Source organism: Zalophus californianus, chromosome 7 (genome assembly GCF_009762305.2).
Source record: "Zalophus californianus isolate mZalCal1 chromosome 7, mZalCal1.pri.v2, whole genome shotgun sequence".
NCBI classification, from domain to species: domain Eukaryota; kingdom Metazoa; phylum Chordata; class Mammalia; order Carnivora; family Otariidae; genus Zalophus; species Zalophus californianus.
Genome location: NC_045601.1, coordinates 118,471,879 through 118,488,709, shown reverse-complemented (window position 1 = coordinate 118,488,709; position 16,831 = coordinate 118,471,879). Strand labels below are relative to the sequence as shown.

The 16,831-nt window shown below is 56.0% G+C and overlaps 2 protein-coding genes across 27 annotated transcripts; one reads left to right on the top strand and one right to left on the bottom strand.

Moving 5' to 3' along the window:
* Positions 1-726: 726 nt before the first annotated feature.
* Positions 727-12,336, bottom strand: BAG6 (BAG cochaperone 6). Of its 23 annotated transcripts, none has more exons than XM_027603783.2 (26): positions 12,312-12,335; positions 11,095-11,221; positions 9,873-9,990; positions 9,577-9,773; positions 9,285-9,338; positions 9,039-9,113; positions 7,759-7,997; positions 7,110-7,239; positions 6,478-6,675; positions 6,025-6,277; positions 5,597-5,701; positions 5,376-5,483; positions 5,140-5,252; positions 4,948-5,035; positions 4,466-4,749; positions 3,820-4,111; positions 3,505-3,674; positions 3,265-3,318; positions 3,039-3,141; positions 2,819-2,943; positions 2,491-2,637; positions 2,330-2,389; positions 2,072-2,218; positions 1,886-1,993; positions 1,212-1,358; positions 727-913 (listed from the first exon to the last, which is right to left on the bottom strand). In XM_027603783.2, the coding sequence occupies exons 2-26, from the start codon at positions 11,206-11,208 to the stop codon at positions 818-820; spliced, it is 3,525 nt and encodes a 1,174-aa protein (XP_027459584.1). In that variant the 5' UTR covers positions 11,209-11,221; positions 12,312-12,335; the 3' UTR covers positions 727-817. The 23 variants fall into 23 exon arrangements, with proteins under 23 accessions (XP_027459584.1, XP_027459585.1, XP_027459586.1 ...); XM_027603784.2 differs by having other exon boundaries at positions 4,948-5,032; XM_027603785.2 differs by having other exon boundaries at positions 5,597-5,674.
* Positions 11,488-16,718, top strand: APOM (apolipoprotein M). 4 transcript variants are annotated; one of them, XM_027603897.2, is made up of 8 exons: positions 11,919-12,060; positions 12,465-12,576; positions 14,227-14,760; positions 15,154-15,308; positions 15,594-15,667; positions 15,770-15,868; positions 16,051-16,149; positions 16,577-16,718. In XM_027603897.2, the coding sequence occupies exons 3-8, from the start codon at positions 14,647-14,649 to the stop codon at positions 16,600-16,602; spliced, it is 567 nt and encodes a 188-aa protein (XP_027459698.1). In that variant the 5' UTR covers positions 11,919-12,060; positions 12,465-12,576; positions 14,227-14,646; the 3' UTR covers positions 16,603-16,718. The 4 variants fall into 4 exon arrangements, with proteins under 4 accessions (XP_027459701.1, XP_027459698.1, XP_027459700.1 ...); XM_027603900.2 differs by lacking the exons at positions 11,919-12,060; positions 12,465-12,576; positions 14,227-14,760 and adding an exon at positions 11,488-11,564; XM_027603899.1 differs by lacking the exons at positions 12,465-12,576; positions 14,227-14,760 and having other exon boundaries at positions 11,928-12,060.
* Positions 16,719-16,831: the final 113 nt, after the last annotated feature.

The following is a 16,831-nucleotide window of genomic DNA, read 5'->3' as shown; positions in this document are numbered from 1 at the left end:
GAGGCTTTTGGTGGTACCTCCAGAAGGTAGCACCCCACTGGATTGTCAAGCAGTGTCTCTGGCCTGTCCAGCAAGATAGCAGAGTCATCAGGCCTCTTAAATCCGAGTTAGTGTCCCGAGAGGTCTTGGTGGAAGCTCTGAAGTATATGGCCTGGCCTTAGCAGGTCTTCAGCCAAGTTCTGTTGGTCCAGCGCTAAGCTAGCACCCGGGGAGGGGACTGCAACTGCATCTCTCCGAGGGAGTAGCAAGGAATTCGCAGCCTCCTCTCCTTTTGGGTCCTGGCTACAAACTTGAGGGCCTTGAAAGCGGTTTTGTGGACTCCACATTCAAGCACATGAACAGGAGGAGGCCCGTCGAACCCGGTAGATGAGTGCCACTGCTGTCAAGCTTGGCTAGTCCTGCTAAGACTGTATTCGGGTCAGCAGCTGCTTGGAAGTTAAATGGTTTTTTATCGGATAGTTTTGAGAGCTCTGTGCTGGCCTAGAAATAGGTTTGGGCCATCTCTGCACTCCGTTCTTTCACATATGCGTAAAATGCATGTGCGTGATCGCTGTTGCCAGGCTTCGTTTCAGCACTGCGCCACGTGAACAGAACATGGCAACGCGCGGCTGCTCGCCGGGAAGGATTAACACACAGCCGGGCTCCTAGGAACTACTCGTTTCAAACAAGCTCAGAGAAGACTGAAGTACTTCGACGACTTAAGAAAGACAACTTACAGACAAAAGAGCCAGGAAAATCTGACTTTTATTTCTTAAATACTGTGAAGGAAGATGGGGGAAAATGGTCCCCTGCGGAAGGAGGGCCACAGAGCAAAGAGCTAGGGATCATCAGCAAAGGCCCGGTGGGCATTAGGGAAGCGCTGGGGGCTGTAGTTGGGGTCTTCCTGCAGTCGCTTTTGTATATCAGCCCGGAGCTAGAGAGAGAGAGAGAGAGAGAGAGAGAGAGAGAGAGCGCGCAACCGGGTTGGAGGGGCACTGGCCAAGGCCCTGGGATCCCAGGGAGCACGCAAGGCCGTCCCTTAGGAGCTAGCACTTCCCACCAGCCACACTGTCGGGAGCCTTCCCAGATGCCACTAGGGAGAAAACTCTTTTAAAAAACATCAAGTAGTAGCCCCAGGCTGACCAGTTTGTCTCTGAAGGGATCAGAAAAGAGGGGCCCTAGCCCGACCCCTCCCACTAGACCATCCCTATTCTGCTTCAAGGCGGCGGCACCTGCTGCCTGTAGCTCTCCTGAACCTCTGGTGCCTCCAGGTCCCGGCTCAGGCTCTCGGGGCTCGTCAGGGGCCGAGCTCCGGCTGCCTTAGCTGCCCGGCTCACGGCCTCTGAGAGCAGCAGCTGGGGGCCCTCACCCTGCATCGTCTGGGGGACAGGGGGTCGGGAGGGAAAAGGGGATCAACGTCAGATCCAGTGCCACCACCCAGCTCACCCTTTCCAGGAGCCAACCACTGAGTTTCTAGGCTAGTGGAGAGGAGGGAACCAGCCCGCGGGTGGTTCTGAGCGCAGGAAGGCCTTCCGAGTTGGCTCTGGCTCTGGTGAGAGGGCATGTGCGCGTGCTGGACTTGCTCTTCAAAGCAAGAGGGGCAGGAGGAGCCGCGCCACCCGGCACTCAGAGCTAGCTAGTCCATGAGAGGAAGCCCCCCCCTCACGGAACCGGGCCCTGGCCACACGGGCACCCGGGGCTCAGGTGGCTGGGGGAGGAGAGCGGCGCTGGCACGCGCTAGCCTGAGGTGTGCTGCCGCCACTGTGGGAGAGTCCCAGGAAGGCTTCCTCGTCCACTCAGCCCCAGGACGAAAGTAGGAAGAATTCCTTCCGGCTCTAACTAGTTTGATTCTAAACACGGCACGGGAAGGGGCATAAAGAGCTCCTCAGGGAAGAGGCAGACCAACCTTACGTCTCTTGGCAGGCATACCACTGAGGTAGGCGTCGCTCAGGGGGGGCTGCGGCTTCACCTTCCGCTGGCTCTGAATGTCCTGCTGGATAATCGGGACCCACTCCTGGGGACGGACGAGATGATGAGGAACCGGCACAACTTCCGGCTGCCCTTGGCCCCCAGCTCACCTCCCGACACTCACTGGGGGCACTGCGGCTGCCCAAGGCTCGGTCTCCGCGGAAGCTCCGTCCTGTTCGTCCCGGGAGCCGCCGCCCTCGGGAGCAGGAGGTGGCCCTCGGGACATGGCCTCTTCTGCCGTCGTGCCCGGGGCCGGGGAAGCATTCTCCCGCTGGGAGTGAGACAGCGGGGAAGATGCAGGCTCCGGCAGCCCCAGCCTCCAGCCCTCCTGCCCGCAGCCCTCCGCTCCCCGTTGTCTGGCCCCTCGACCTCTCCCTGGTACCTGAGGCTCAGGGGAAGTCCTCTCTGAGCCCTGAACTTCCATCGGCTCCTCAGGAAGTGGCTACGAAATTGCACAGAGAAGGAGAACACAAAAGGCCCTCTCAGGCGTCCCTGTCCAGTTCCCCCAAGTCGCCGGACCCCAGAGCCCATCGGGGCCCTTACCTGGGGGGGGTCACCGACCCTGCGAACATATCTGAGGATGGCGTCAGGGCCCACGGGCATGTGCTCCAGAACCACCTGAAGCCTCAGTCCCATCATGGTGGTCAGCCAGCTCACCAAGGATGGGTTCACCCCGCGAGACATGCGACGCTGAGGACAAAAAGCAGCCTTGGAACACAACATCCTCAACCGGCTCTTGAAAAGTATCAAAGAGTAAAGGGTGGCAGTTTGGAGAAGCAAAGCAAAACAAGAACTGCAGGATAGCAGAGAGCATGGAACCCTAAGAAAACAAAAGGCTGGAGATCGGAGGACTGGGCTGGGTGGTGCTTACAATTCGGCCATTGATGACTGCGGCAAGTTCCATTTGCTGTCCCCCCAAGCAGTGCAGGTTGAGGGCCAGGCATTCAAACAGGCCCTGGTTACACAACTCCAGCAAACGGGCCCCAAATCCACTGTCTGTGGGCAAGACGTGAGGAGGGGACACTGGCACCCGGCAGCCCTGCACCTCTAACACCCCCCGACACCTGCCGCCCTGCGGGCCCGCCCCTGACCTGTGCAGTGCAGCACGTGGGCAGCGATGCTGTTGAACTGCTCTTGGAGAAACTCCAGGTTTGTCCGGATGATGTCCACGCCGGGCTGAACCTGCACCAGAGACTGAAAAACAAGACACGCAAAGACCCCCAACTCAGGAACCCTGAGGGACTAGGATCGAGAACGCAGGAGAACGGCAGCCACCCCGACCACAGCCGGACACAAAGAACGGGGAAGGTTACTCACAAAACTCTCCCGCACGTATTCTTCCAGGCCCGTGATCAACGTGTGGGTTGCCGTCTAAGGGGAAGCAGCACAAGTTCAGGCCCAGGCCCCAGCCCTTGAGACAACTGCCCTCCCCTCCACCTCCAGTAAGTCCAGGGCTCGGGCTGGAGCCATCGTGACTTTAGCTGACAGATAAACAGAGTTAGGAAGAAGAAACGGAAGCTAAGCAGGAGCGCTCTGAGACCCAGGGTCTTCACTTACCCGTATGTTGCCAGGTGTGGGCTCTTGGCCACCCAGGTAGTGCTGGTGGAAAAAGGATCGCAGCTGGGGCTGAAGCCGCTGCAGGGGCTGAAAATGGCCGTGAAGGAGCATCACCACGTCCACCATGGAAAAGTTCTGGCACAGAAGAGAGAGCAGGGCCCCAAAGAATCCTAGGAACAGGGGCCGAAGTCAGCAGTGGCCTTCACCACCTGGCCTGCCCGCCCACCACCAGCCCGTCGGCCTCATTCTGCCTCGGCAACACCCCCAATAGAGGCCATCGCCCCCCCCCCCGGCCCCGTTCCCCGACTCGCTCACCGAGGGCCCCATCAGCCCCAGGCTCGAAGATGTTGCTGGACCCACTGAGGCGCTGGATGAAAGCGGCGATACTCTCGCTGCTGCCGGCCCGGGCCCCCAGGGAGCCCAGCAGGGAGTTCAGCACACCCTGCACCACGGAGGTAAAAAACTCCGGCGACAGGCTCTCAAGACCCAGGCCTCCAGGGCTCCCTGCGCCAGCAGAAGGGGACCCCGGTGGGGGCATGGTCTGCTGCTCGGGGGCCGGGGCCGGGGGCGGGGGCGGCGGAGGGGGCGGAGGCGCCGTCTGTGTCGCCTAGCAGACAGAGAAGGAACACACCACGGAAGACAAGCTGAGAGCGGGGACAAGACACCAGAAAGGCACAAACCAGAAGGAGCCTGAAGATGGAGAGCGCCAGCCCGTCTCCCTCTGAACGGGTGAGGTCAGAAAGCAGCAATGCGGGCTACTCTGCCTTCACAGCCTCATCTTCCTCTTCTCCAAAACCGTGGAGGGGGGGCGCTGGGGTGTCAGTGAAGCCCTGGGGCCCCCTCCCACCGCTAGGCCCCCGGACGCTGGAACCCAGCAGAGAGATCATAGCAACGAGACACCAGCGCCTGGCTGGGCCCAAGGAAAGGGAGGCTGAAGCTGAAGAGCAATCCAGCCACCCACCTGCAGAAAGTCAGTCATGCCCTGCAGGAAGGCGGGGACGCCAGGCATCGCCACTGTGATGGTAGGAGAAGCCACGCCGGGCCCCCCAGCCCCGGGCCCTGCAGGACCCAGCAGGCTCCCCAGGAGCTGCGAGAACTGCAGGTCAGCTGCGGAGGGCTGAGGGGGCGGAGGCTGGGCAGGCCCCCCGGGGGCAGGGCCGGCTGTGGTAGCAGTGTTGGTGGTCCCGGCACTAGCTGAAGCAGTGGCGGGGGCCGCAGGTGGAGCCATTCCTGGGGTCCCCTGAGCTGGACAGACAGAAAGAGACAAGGTGAACTCTAAGGAAAAACGAGATGCCCCGGCATTTCCATCCCGCTCTCCCCGCCAGGAAAGCAAGGACAAAGGACCCATGCACAGAACCGGGGAGCGGCCGTGAAGAGAGGAGCATCGGCCTCCAGGGCTGTGGCCCTCCCTGCAGTGGGAGGTGGGCGGGAGCAAGGACTCACCCACGAGAACGGGCTGCATCAGAAGCTGCCCCACAAGGCCGCTCACCATCTGGGCCAAAGAGGCATTGGTACCCAGCCCGGTGCCCTGCTGAACCGAGAGAGGAGAGGCTTTCAGTCCTGCCCTGTCCACTCCCCACCACGGGACCCTCTCCGCAGACTCTCCCCCACCAGAACTCCTCCACCCTTACTCACTAGAGTACCCGAGATGGGGGGCCCCCCAGGATGGGAAGGCCGAGCCTGTGGAGGGGTGGGCCTGGCAATCACCACCCGAGTGGGAGCTGTCGGGAAGCCTGGCACCTGCTGTCCTGTGGGTAGCAGTGGGGGAGAGACCGAGGAGGGCTGAGGGCTGGGCCCCAGCCCGCCAGCCAACGGCACCCACCACCATGGACCGTGCCCCACCTCCCAAGCTTCCCCTCCCGGGTCATTACCTGCGGCCGCGGAGGCAACAGCTGCCACCATGGCCTGGTGAGTGATCTGGTGGGCGACGGCGTGCATGAACTCAGGGGGCAGGGAGGGCAGCTGGATGAGGGTGGAGCCTGGGGGGCGGGTCTGATGTAACCTTGAACCTGGACCCCCTTCAACCCACCCACTCGGCCCTACCCCTTGTCTACCCAGAGCTCAGCCTGCTCTGATATGCCCTCACTCTTACCCAGGGTCTGGCCATGACCAGGGGGTCCTAGGGGGCCAGTGGGAGCACTCGGAACTCCACCGGGCTGTGTGCCAGAATCTGGGCAGGGAGACAGAAAGAGTGGCCCTGAGACAGGCGGGGCCAAGGCCTAACTGTATCCTCCTGAGACCAGCATCCTTCAGGGCGCTACTCCCCCCACCAGAAAGCCGGCTTTTCCTTCCATCTGGACAGGGAGGAGGCACTCCCTTCGCCACGCACATCAATCTGCAGGGACAAGCAGTCCCTCCTGTCCCTCCCCACACGGGCCGACTAAAGCTTCTGCCCTGGTTCCTCTCCTCTGGCAGCCGGCCCTGGCTTCTCCCCTCCCCACCCTCGCTCTCAGACCTCCACGCCCACCCCACCTCCCGCGTCGTGCACCTCTGCTCTACCGACGACTGGCCCTAACTCACCTTGGATGTTCATGTGCATCATGACCACGGGTTCCACACTCTGGTGGGAAATCCGGATGACCCTCGGGTGGCTGGTGGTCGGGGGGGGAGCCGGCCCTGGCGGGGGAACCCCCTCGGTTGAGGAGTCGACAGTGGTAGAAGTGGGAGCCAGGGACGAGGCCTGCCCAGGACCAGGGGGAGCTGCCTCCGCACTGGCAGCCGGGGGGGGCCGAGTCCCATTCCCCGTCATGGTCACAGTGGTTCCCACGTTGATCTGGAGGAGACAGATGAGGCAGGAGTGAGGAAAACAAGAGCCTAACCCAGGGCACCCCGAGACAAACTCCTTCAGCCTCCCCATTCTCCATCCCTTTGTATTCCCAAAGCCCACCCCTTCTCGCTTCAAGCCCGATAGCTACTCTGGGTCGTTCCACCAACAGCCCCGCGTGTCTGGCCCTCCAGGCTCCCCCGACCCACCTGGATGGGGATGGCTGCCTGCTGAAGCACCATGGGGGTGGTGTAGTGCGACATGGGCCGAACCACGTGCAGGTGTCGCGGGGGCGCACAGGCCAGATTGCAGCGCAGGTCAGACAGGGCCACGAAGGTGTTGCCCAGCAGCCGCAGACTCTCCCCCACCAAGTTGATCAAGCGCTGGTCCTCTTCACGGCCCTCTTGCTGTCCCCCCCCCGCCGGGGCCGAGCACAGAAAGGCAAACACCTATTAGGCTGGAATGAACCTCGGTAACAAAAGCAGTAACAGCCCTGAAGAACGCTGTACTCTCTACACCTTTAAGCATAGCCTGGGAAGCTTCCGGGTAGGCCCAGTCTGGGCAAATAATTTCCACTGCACATATGTACAAAGTTCCCTACCACAACAGACCCCAGAAAATCAGCACGTCATCATCCACTCTTTTCCCTCACTCTATGTAAGCTTCCTGAACGACTCACTCAAGAGATCGAGAAAGAAAAACAGTAGACAAGTCTACAGAGAACTCATTCCGTTGCAGACAATGTCATTTTTGGGGGGGGGGGGGCGGAAGGGTTAGCTAGCTGCATTCCAGCCCGCTCCCTGTGGGACACGCCGGGGGTGAGGGGGCGGGTGGCACTCACGTTGTTATTGTAGTCCGTGGTGGCAGCGGCACCCAGAACCTCGTAGTAGCGCTGCAGGAAGGGCTGAAGGCGGCTCTCCAGCCGCTGGAGCTCCTGGAGCACTTCGACGTACTCCGCAGGTGAAGGATGGCTGTGGGCGACCCCAAGAGGCAGTGAGCAGAGGCTCTCCTCAGATCCCCAGCCTCCCAGCTGACCTAGACTACAATGCCCTGTCTCTCCGCAGCTCCCCAGACACCTGGCCCAATCCCTCCTGGGACCAGCAGAACATCCATCCTTCACCTGCACCCACGAGAAGACAAGAAGAAGAAAACATCTGTTTCCGCCTTCCCCGCCACACAACCCCATCCCTATGATGGCAGGGAACGAACGCTGAAGGAAGAAACGCCGCCCATGTGAACTCGGGGAAGAGAGTCTGGATTGGGCTCAGGAACCACCACTTGGATTTCCTTGCCCCAGGGACAGCAGTGCTTCCGGCTCCACTGCCGGCCCTAACCTCGTTCGGCTGGTCCAGAGCCTCTCTCTGCCCCACCAGGCTAACCCTACAGGTAAGAATGCCCAGCGGGCCCCTTCTCCCATCGTCCCCTTCCCGGCTCTCATACTTCACTGAGGATCCCTCACCCCCCTCCCAAAGCGTCCCTCGGGTTCTCACTTGGGCGCATTTGTCTCTGGGGCAGGTGTTGGGCCAACAGGGGCTGGGCCAGAAGGGGTGAGTTCTGGGCTCTGGGCTGGGACACGCTCCTCCACTTCTTCCGCCTCCATGGGCTCCCGAGGAGGCACTTCGCTTTCGACTGGTTCTGATGTTTGAGAGCTCAAGGCGACAGGCTCCGGGGCCACAGTCGGCGTCTGTGCGGGCGGCTGACTATGCTGTGCTTGGGGTCCCCCTCGACACTGAAGGGGAGAGATTCAGGATACCAAAGGCAGGATGAGACTGCTGCAGATTACTCAGATCAACGGAGAACGAGTGGAGAAGGAGCTCTAACTAGGCTCCTGAAGGCAGGGCCTTGCACCTGTCTCTCTGACTCCCCAGCAACCAGCACTGCACTTAAACAAGATGCATAATAAATAACCTGTGATGCTTGAGAGTTACTAACACAATAAAGAAATGATGGTTCCCTAAACCACCGCTAGAAGAATAAAAAACATCACATGCTACAGTCACAACGCAAACTAACGGAACTGGGACATCTCAGCATCAGACAGTAACTAAGAAACTAAAAAAGCACAGGGCGCCTGGGTGGCTCAGTGGTTAAGCATCTGCCTTCAGCTCAGGTCATGATCCCAGGGTTGTGGGATCGAGCCCCGCATCGGGCTCCCTGCTCCACGGGAAGCCTGCTTCTCCCTCTCCCACTCCCCCTGCTTGTGTTCCCTCTCTCGCCGTGTCTGTCAAATAAATAAATGAAATCTTAAAAAAAAAAAAAAAAAAACTAAAAAAGCACAGGCTGCTTCTGTAATTGAAAAAAGAAGCCACAAGAGTTATCTGGTAAGGGGCGCCTGGGTGGCTCAGTTTGTTAAGCGACTGCCTTCAGCTCAGGTCATGATCCCAGCGTCCTGGAATCGAGCCCCGCATCAGGGTCTCTGCTCAGCAGGAAACCTGCTTCTCCCTCTCCCACTCCCCCTGCTTGTGTTCCCTCTCTCGCTGTCTCTCTTCCGTCAATTAAATAAATAAATAAAATCTTTAAAAAAAAAAGTTATCTGATAAGTCGGCAACAAACTTCCCAGATACCAGGCACCCAGAGGATTGGCAGGGACAAGAGAGCTCGACAAAGACATTTTTTCTGCCCCAAAGAGTGAAGATTGCAGAGAAGAGACCAGATTAGGCAGGAAGGATCCGGCTGATATGGCCAGTCATGCCTTCGCTGCCAGGCAGACATAGAACGGTAAGGAAGAATGAAAAGATAAGACAGACCCTAGCCAGCCCTGCCCACTGACCTCCATCCGGGATAGTAAGGTCTGTATATCCCTGATCATGTGCTGAGCCATCACCAGCCGTACTCGGGGCTCACTCTATATGATAAAAAACATAAAATGAGGATATGTCTGAGACGAAGCCATGAACTCTACCACCCACTGAATCAGGTCCCAGCTGGCTCCTCAGCCAGCCCCCGCCCCCGCCGCCCCACCTCATGGCCTCCTTCTCCCAGATCCCCTTCCCTGACCCTCCCAGGCCCGTGATACCTGAATCGGGGCCTGTTCCATGTTGATGTGAACATCCACAGCAGAGCCGTCACTCTGGGAAAAGGGTAAGGGAAGTTGCTCTGGGAGAAGCCAAATTACCTAAGGCCCCCACACCTCCAACTCATTTTCTGGAGCCCCACCCTTTTTCTCAAAGACTGAGGCCATATCAGACCTCAGGGACCTGGAAACCCAATCTAAAGACCGAAACATCTGTCTTTATGAGCTCTCTGCTATTACCACAACCAAACCACCCTTCCCCACAAAAACTGGCCTATGTGGAACACAAGCTTACAGGAAGGTTGAAGGTTCCAACCATGACATAGCTGTTGGCATTCCGGTCATGAACAGAGGCCCCAGGGCCCCGAGTACCAGGTGGGGGTCCTCCACCATGGGTGGCTGAGGCAGACCCTATCCCAGAAGATGCCCCAGAAGGGAGCTGTGTCTGAGGAGGAGCCCGCTCCACCAGGTGAATAACCTTTCCCCCAACATCTGCAGAAAAAAAAGATACACACCAAAGCATTATACGATCAAGTAAGCCCAAACCCTCAGCTCATCCCTCAACCTCTGAACTGCCTCCCCCAAACTTACTGTATTCCTGGAGCTTCTTATCATCCTGCAGAACTCGTCCCTGATAAATGAGCCGCTGTTTCTCAGAGGGAATGCTGACAGAAGCAGCAATGTGCTCTTTAAACTCCTTTACATTCATCTACAAGCAAAGAGAGACCAAGAACTATCAGCGAATGTAGGAAAAGGGGAACGATGGAAGGGCGACAACTGACTTTTGGGAGTGAGGAGTAAAAACCACCCAATCGTAACATCACTACCCATTTGTCTTGTGAGGTAATTATTGTACAAAGCCCCAAACCAAAACCTGTTTACCCCTGTCAAGACAAACAATAAGTGTTAACAAACTTCAAGTCATGTGCCCAGAAAAAAATTATGTGGCTGAGACACAGAAAAGCTAATTGGCATTCCCTTCTCCCCCTGGCTCCCAAAGGAATGTGTGTCTACAGATACCAGTGACCCCTCCCCAAACACAAAATGATACAACTCTGCAATCTCAAAGATAAAAGCAACGACAAGGAAGGGAGAGTGGAAAGTCAAGCTAAGGAAGACTTAACGGCGAAGAAAGAAAATAACAAACACTTTCCTAACTGGACAAGTGAGTCCTGGGAAGTACCAAATTGTTTATGTACGTCTAGTCACAAAAGCCTATACAGTTTTTTGTATACGTTTTAAAAGCTATGAACCAACCCCTCATAATTCTGTCTCCAAGTACCACAGGAACTAATGGTACAGACAGCTGTGTCTCTGGCATTAAAATCAAAAGATTCAAATTATGCCACAGATACTAGTTAATTCCACTCAACAGTCTGCTAGGGACCTACCTGCGCTACAGGCTCTGATTTCTAACCTTTAAAAACATAATACAGACCTGATTAATTTTTATTTTTAAGACTCGAGTTTTGGATCTCTGTTCTGTTTCCCTTCCCAAAGGCACAATCCATGTCTGTCCCTTTGGGCTGGGGTTCGCTCATGATAATGGCATACAGATTCCTCCTTCCTCCACATTTCCCTCTGCACTGAATTCTATCAAGGTGGAAAAAGGCAGAACAAAATCTGCCTCATTCAACCGAAGCCATACCTTCTTACTCAACGAGAAAGACCAGAAAATGTCCTGTCTAAAATACGAACAAAGGAACCAATGAAAAAAGATTCGAGGACCAAAAAAATCAGGCTCTTCTCTCAGAATAAGGGGCCTGTAAGAGGAAGAATTAATGGGTGTCTTCCAGAAGTGCTAGGGTCTCACCTGGGCCCCCACAATAAAGGTCCGAGTCTGAGAGTCCAAGGTCTTCACCAGCACCTCCAGGCTGTCAGGCTCCTCCATACTGGTAGTGGTACTGGTACTATCACTGGGCTCCATGGCTGACAGCTCTCTAAGGAAGAATAGAGGGAGGGAGGCCTGCTGTCGCCCAAAGCAGATTTTATATACCCGGAAGCCTCCCCGGCCTGAGTCTCCGCCCTAATACCTAAAGAGTTTCTCCCACAGAAGCACACACACTCACACCCGCCCCCATCCCCCTTCTGATTCCGGGGCGCGGGGAGAGAAACACAAAGGGCAAGGAGATCGACGGCACAAGGAGCTGGAGAACGGGGAGATGGGAGGGGCTCCACAATGCCAATCACAGTAAGGGAGGGCCAGTCAGGCTAGGAAGCCGGGAATGTAGGAAACAGGAGACCAGTGTCATCACCAGTCGCGATACGACAAACGCCCCAAAGGTCGGCAAACCCTGGGGAACACACGAGAACGGGGGTCGCGCCAGACTCTGCGGAGACAGTGGTTTCGCGCACGCGCGCCAGGCCACGCCCATCGAACCCGCCTAAGTCACGACAGACCCGAGACGACGGACACTCACGGGGGGCCAGACTGGCTAGCTCACTGCCCCCCTCTTCCGCCTTCCCTCGATGCTCCAGCAGAGCGGCGCAACCAACACACACCAGACACAGACAGACAGAGACAGAGACACACACACACACACACACACACACACACACACACACACACACACCCCACCACTACCAATACCACCACCCCGGGCTCCGCCCCCGAGCTCCCCACGGTACCGTCACTTCCGGTCTCCCCCAACTTGCCACCGATGGCCACTTCCGTTTCCCCGATAGTATTTGGGGATCGCTAGGCGGTACTTCCGGCTCCCCTCAGGCCCCCAAGCTTTACTCTTGTGGGGCACCACGAGGAAGTTCGCGGCCCCAAACAGTGAGTTCCTTGGGGCTAGACGGGCCGGGGCCGGCCTGGATGGGAGGGAGCCGAGCACCCCGAGGAGCCGCCACCGCCGTCGCCCGGGGGACCGTACTGCGCCTGCGTGCGTTGCACGACGCATGCGTACACTCTTAGGCACCTCCCCACCCCCCCCAACACTGTTCACTTCTGTGCACGCGCTTGAGCCGTGGGAGGTTGAGGTGGCTACTATAAATGCCTGAAAATAATTACCAGATGAGACTCTATACCTCGAGAGGCTTTGGACAGTTTGTGCCTCTTGGGAGTTTGGGGCCTGGGGATTGTTCCTCATTAATCTGTGTTAAAGTCTTGGCCGGCAGAGAATTTGAGGCGGCACTGTGCTGGCCTCCTAAAATTCTGTCTTCTCACTCTGGCCCTCGCAGCTCTACTCTTTCGGCGCCTCCGGAAGTCATCCTTTCTTTAGGCGGTTGGAGGTGGTTCGCGAGCTACCTGGGTGTGCCGTCGCGTCGCTGGGGCTGATCTCGGTGCTGCCCGGTGGGCGTTTGGCGGGGTGTGGGCGCCATGTTCCTTGCCGGCGGTGTGCGGCCGGGAGGATACGCCATGTTCTGGAGCAACTAAGGATTTACTGCTTTTCAGGACTTTCGTCAGAAAGGGCGCCTCCAAGTTTGGGAATTGGGAGCGAATGAAGTCAGACTGGACCGAAGCTCAAGAGTCCGATCCTGGGCTATTGAAAGGGCCACCGCAGGGCTTCCGCTGGCCGGGGTCGACCGGCGGACTGGGCAGTCGCGCCCCGCCCCCGCCCTCGCCCCGCGGCGCTGCAACTTCTCCTAGACCCGTGGCTGCGGGACTGCCTGTCCCCGGTGCCCACAGCCTTTCTGGGATTCGTAGTTTCTACCCAGGTCCCAGTACTGTTTCAGTTAAGAGTTCTACTAAACACCTGTTCAGCGAGCACCTTGGTTTGTGCTAGCCAAATTGCTCAGGATTTTGCGTACTGCCCCATTTAAAAGCCTTTCAACACCTGAGATAGTTATTACATCCATTTTATAGGGAAGTACACTTAGGCGAAAGTAAGTGGCAGAACTGACAAGTCCAGGCCTACCAGACCCCGGGTCAAGCACTTCTACTTTACTGCCCCTATAAATTGTTGTATTTTATATATATTTGCTTTTTATTATTACAAAAAATGGCAAACGGGGGCGCCTGGGTGGCTCAGTCGTTAAGCGTCTGCCTTCGGCTGGGGTCATGATCCCAGGGTCCTGGGATCGAGCCCCGCATCGGGCTCCCTGCTTGGCGGGGAGCCTGCTTCTCCCTCTCCCTCTCCCTCTCCCACTCCCCCTCCCCCTGCTTGTGTTCCCTCTCTCGCTGTGTCTCTCTCTGTCAAAATCTATTTAAAAAAAAATGGCAAACATTACCCCCAAATGTTATAAGGGGCCCTCATATACCCATCACCCAAACTTGGTTCTTTTAACTAAGTCGCAAACCCATAGCAAGCCTCACCTCTCAGAAATTTTTTGGCAGTCTGTGGTTTATACATAATCTATTAAGGAAGCCCCATCTCTCTCTCATTGCATTAATTGCTCCACCCACTTGGCACTATCCAATGAGTGCCTCTTGACAATTCTTTACGGACTATTATTTGAGAACCTATAGCCCACTTGAAACTGTAATAAGGGCCTTTACAAACATTAATTATAGTGAATATTTACTTTGGACTTAACCACGTGCAGGCCTTTGCTAAGGGCTTTATGTGCATTATCTCTTTTAATCCTATGAGACTGATGATTTGATCATTTTACAAGTGAAAAAAAACAGGCATAGAGATTAATAAAATTGTTCAAGATCTAACAAATAGTGGAGTTAGGGTTTGCACTCTGCCTAACTCTGCCTAACACCAGTATCTATCCTCCAACCTTTACTGATACAACCTCTTCCTTCTGGTAATAAATGTTGAGTGAATGAGCTCGTGTCAGTGAACTTTTCTCAGGGGTGTTCAGATTGTTTCCCTAATTACAAATTTCAGCGAGGCCTCCCATTCACCAGGCCCCAGCACCTGGGGGCCTGTCCTAAAGAACTTACCAGGCTGTGTACTGCAAGGATTTGTTTTGTTTACACAACTAGTTTGTTTTTTTTTTTTTTTTTACTGCTCTCAAGGCCAGCGACTGTCATTCATTTTTATGTCTCTAGGGCTTAGCTGGGCAAACAGCTGGGACTCACAACAGTTTGCTGGGTGAATGAATGAAAAGAATCAGTTCACCTCTCTTCAGATATCTGTGCAACAGAGCAGATATCCAGCACAGATATGTGTTGAAACACCACAGGCTTATACCTAGAGGGCTCAGCTCTCATAATTCCTGAGACCCTGGACATGCCAGGGTATATTATGGAGTGATGGCATCTAGAAGAGGGGGAGGAAGGCCCAAACACTGTAGGTAATCCAGGCTTGGGTTGGAAAACAAGGTTGAAGTTACTCATTAGCAGGTGAAAGGGTCAAGGGTCGAGGCAAGGGGGCTGGAAGCAGAGTGGACTGAATAACTAGCAGGGGGAGAAAGAGCAGTTAAGGCACCAGCCACTTCACGAAGAGCACCAGCTCCCTCCTGCCTGAAGATGGTCCACCAAATATGGGCAGCTCTGCTCTACCTCTGTGGTATTCTCCTTAACGCCATCTACCAGTGCCCTGAGTACAGTCAGCTGACAACTCAGGGAGTGGATGGGAAAGAGGTATGGACTGAGAATGGGAGAAGCTGATGGTGGGGCCTCTGAGAGACTTGGGTGGGTGGCCTTGGATGACCAGAAGCCATGCTGGGAAAGGAAGGGAGAAAGGGTGTATTAACATAATGAATGCAAGAACAAGTAAAAAAAAAAAAAAATTAGTACTGTGGCCATCAATGCGGAGACATGGTAGAATTGGGAGGTGGGTGGTTACTCAGGTTGATTGAGGGGGCTACAAAGGAAAAGTCGCTTAATGACTTCCTGTCATAACCCAACCCTTCATTGGAAAAAAGCAGCTGCCACTCCACTGCTAAGTCCTGCCATCTTAAGAGTGGTGATGAAGAGGTTGAATGGACCCTGTAGTGGGGACCCACCCTCTTCTGATCCTCTCGTTCTCTGCAGTTCCCAGAGCCACACCTGGGCAGGTGGTACTTTATCGCAGGGGCAGCTCCCACCAAGGAGGAGTTGGTGACTTTTGACCCTGTGGACAACATTGTCTTCAACATGGCTACAGGCTCTGCGCCCATGAAGCTCCAGCTTCGTGCTACCATCCGCATGTGAGTGGTGAGGAGGCAGAGGCACCAGGAGGTGCAGTCTCTGCCCAAAATATGAGCACCCACCCACAAAGAGCTAGGCTCTTTGGGATATCCACTGTTTTTGGCCCACTGAGTTCAACAGTTCTATTAGTTTCCCTCTGAAGAGAGATGGGCCTAACCACCTGTCCCTTGGTAGCCTGAAACCCAAGGGGACCCAGGCTTCAAAGAGAAATAAGATGGAATAGAGGCTGGTACTGTGTGGCTGGGGTGTCACTCAGTCTTTCGTCCTTGCCACCACTTCTGTAGGAAAAATGGGCTCTGTGTGCCCCGGAAATGGATCTACCACCTGACTGAGGGGAGCACAGATCTCAGAACTGAAGGTAGGTTCTCTCCAGCCCTCACCCTCCCCAAGTCCCCTGGGCTTGCTTGGTTTTGCATCTCTGTCCTCACACACTCTCCCCCGCAAATACCTGCCCCAACAGGCCGCCCTGACATGAAGACCAAGCTCTTCTCCAGCTCATGCCCAGGTGGAATCATGCTGAAAGAGTCAGGCCAGGGTTACCAGCGCTTCCTCCTCTACAGTGAGTGGGGATGCCAGGCAGGAAGGGTTGGAGAGAAACAACAGAAGAGCAGGAGAGCCTCTCACCCTGGGCCCTATGATATCATCCCAGGAAGGGCTGGGTGCTGCTTCCATGAGGTCCTCACCAGGGAGGTACTGAGAAACTGGGACTTTGATGGGCCTGGCCCTGCCCTGCTCTTCCAGATCGCTCACCACACCCTCCTGAGAAGTGCGTGGAGGAATTCCAGTCCCTGACCTCCTGCCTGGATTTCAAGGCCTTCTTACGGACTCCCAGGAATCAAGGTGAGGGGGTAAAGTCCCACAAAAGAGGACTAGGACTCACCAAGTCTTCTGCAGGTGCCGGCTGAAAGGGACTCAAGTGATGGCACTGGAGGGCATGGTCAAAGGCTGACATCATTAGAGTGGCTGTGCTGACACCTCCATTTGTGTCATAGGCTGTGATGGCACCAGAAGGATGTGGCCAAGAGGTGTGGTGTCACCTGAGGGAGCCAGGATGGGCTCTGGGCTACTCAAAAGAGAGGTTTCTTGAGTTTGCAGTGGATAAAAGGGGCAGGGGTTTAGACACATAGGGAAAAGGGCCTCAGGGACCCCTTCTTTGATGCGAGGAAAAGCGGGAATGCATTCTCCTCCACCCCATTACCACCAACCTTGCTTTTCTCCCTGGAGTTCCTTCCTTTCCATCCTCTTCTCTTCTCCCTCCTCCCACCAGAGGCCTGCGAGCTGTCCAGTAACTGACCTGTGGCTTCATCTGTGCCCCAGATGGATATGGTGGGAGCTGCAATTGTGCTGGGGGGAGGAGAAGCTGGAGACTCCCAACTCCAAGAGTAATAAAGATGATTTTTCAATCCTCATCTCATTTTCGGTTTGTCTCCAGACATCAATCCCCCCACCTCCATTTCAATACTCCCCCTGGACCTTCTACCACCTAAACCCCCAGCTGGACGGCGTCAGGAAGGACACTGAG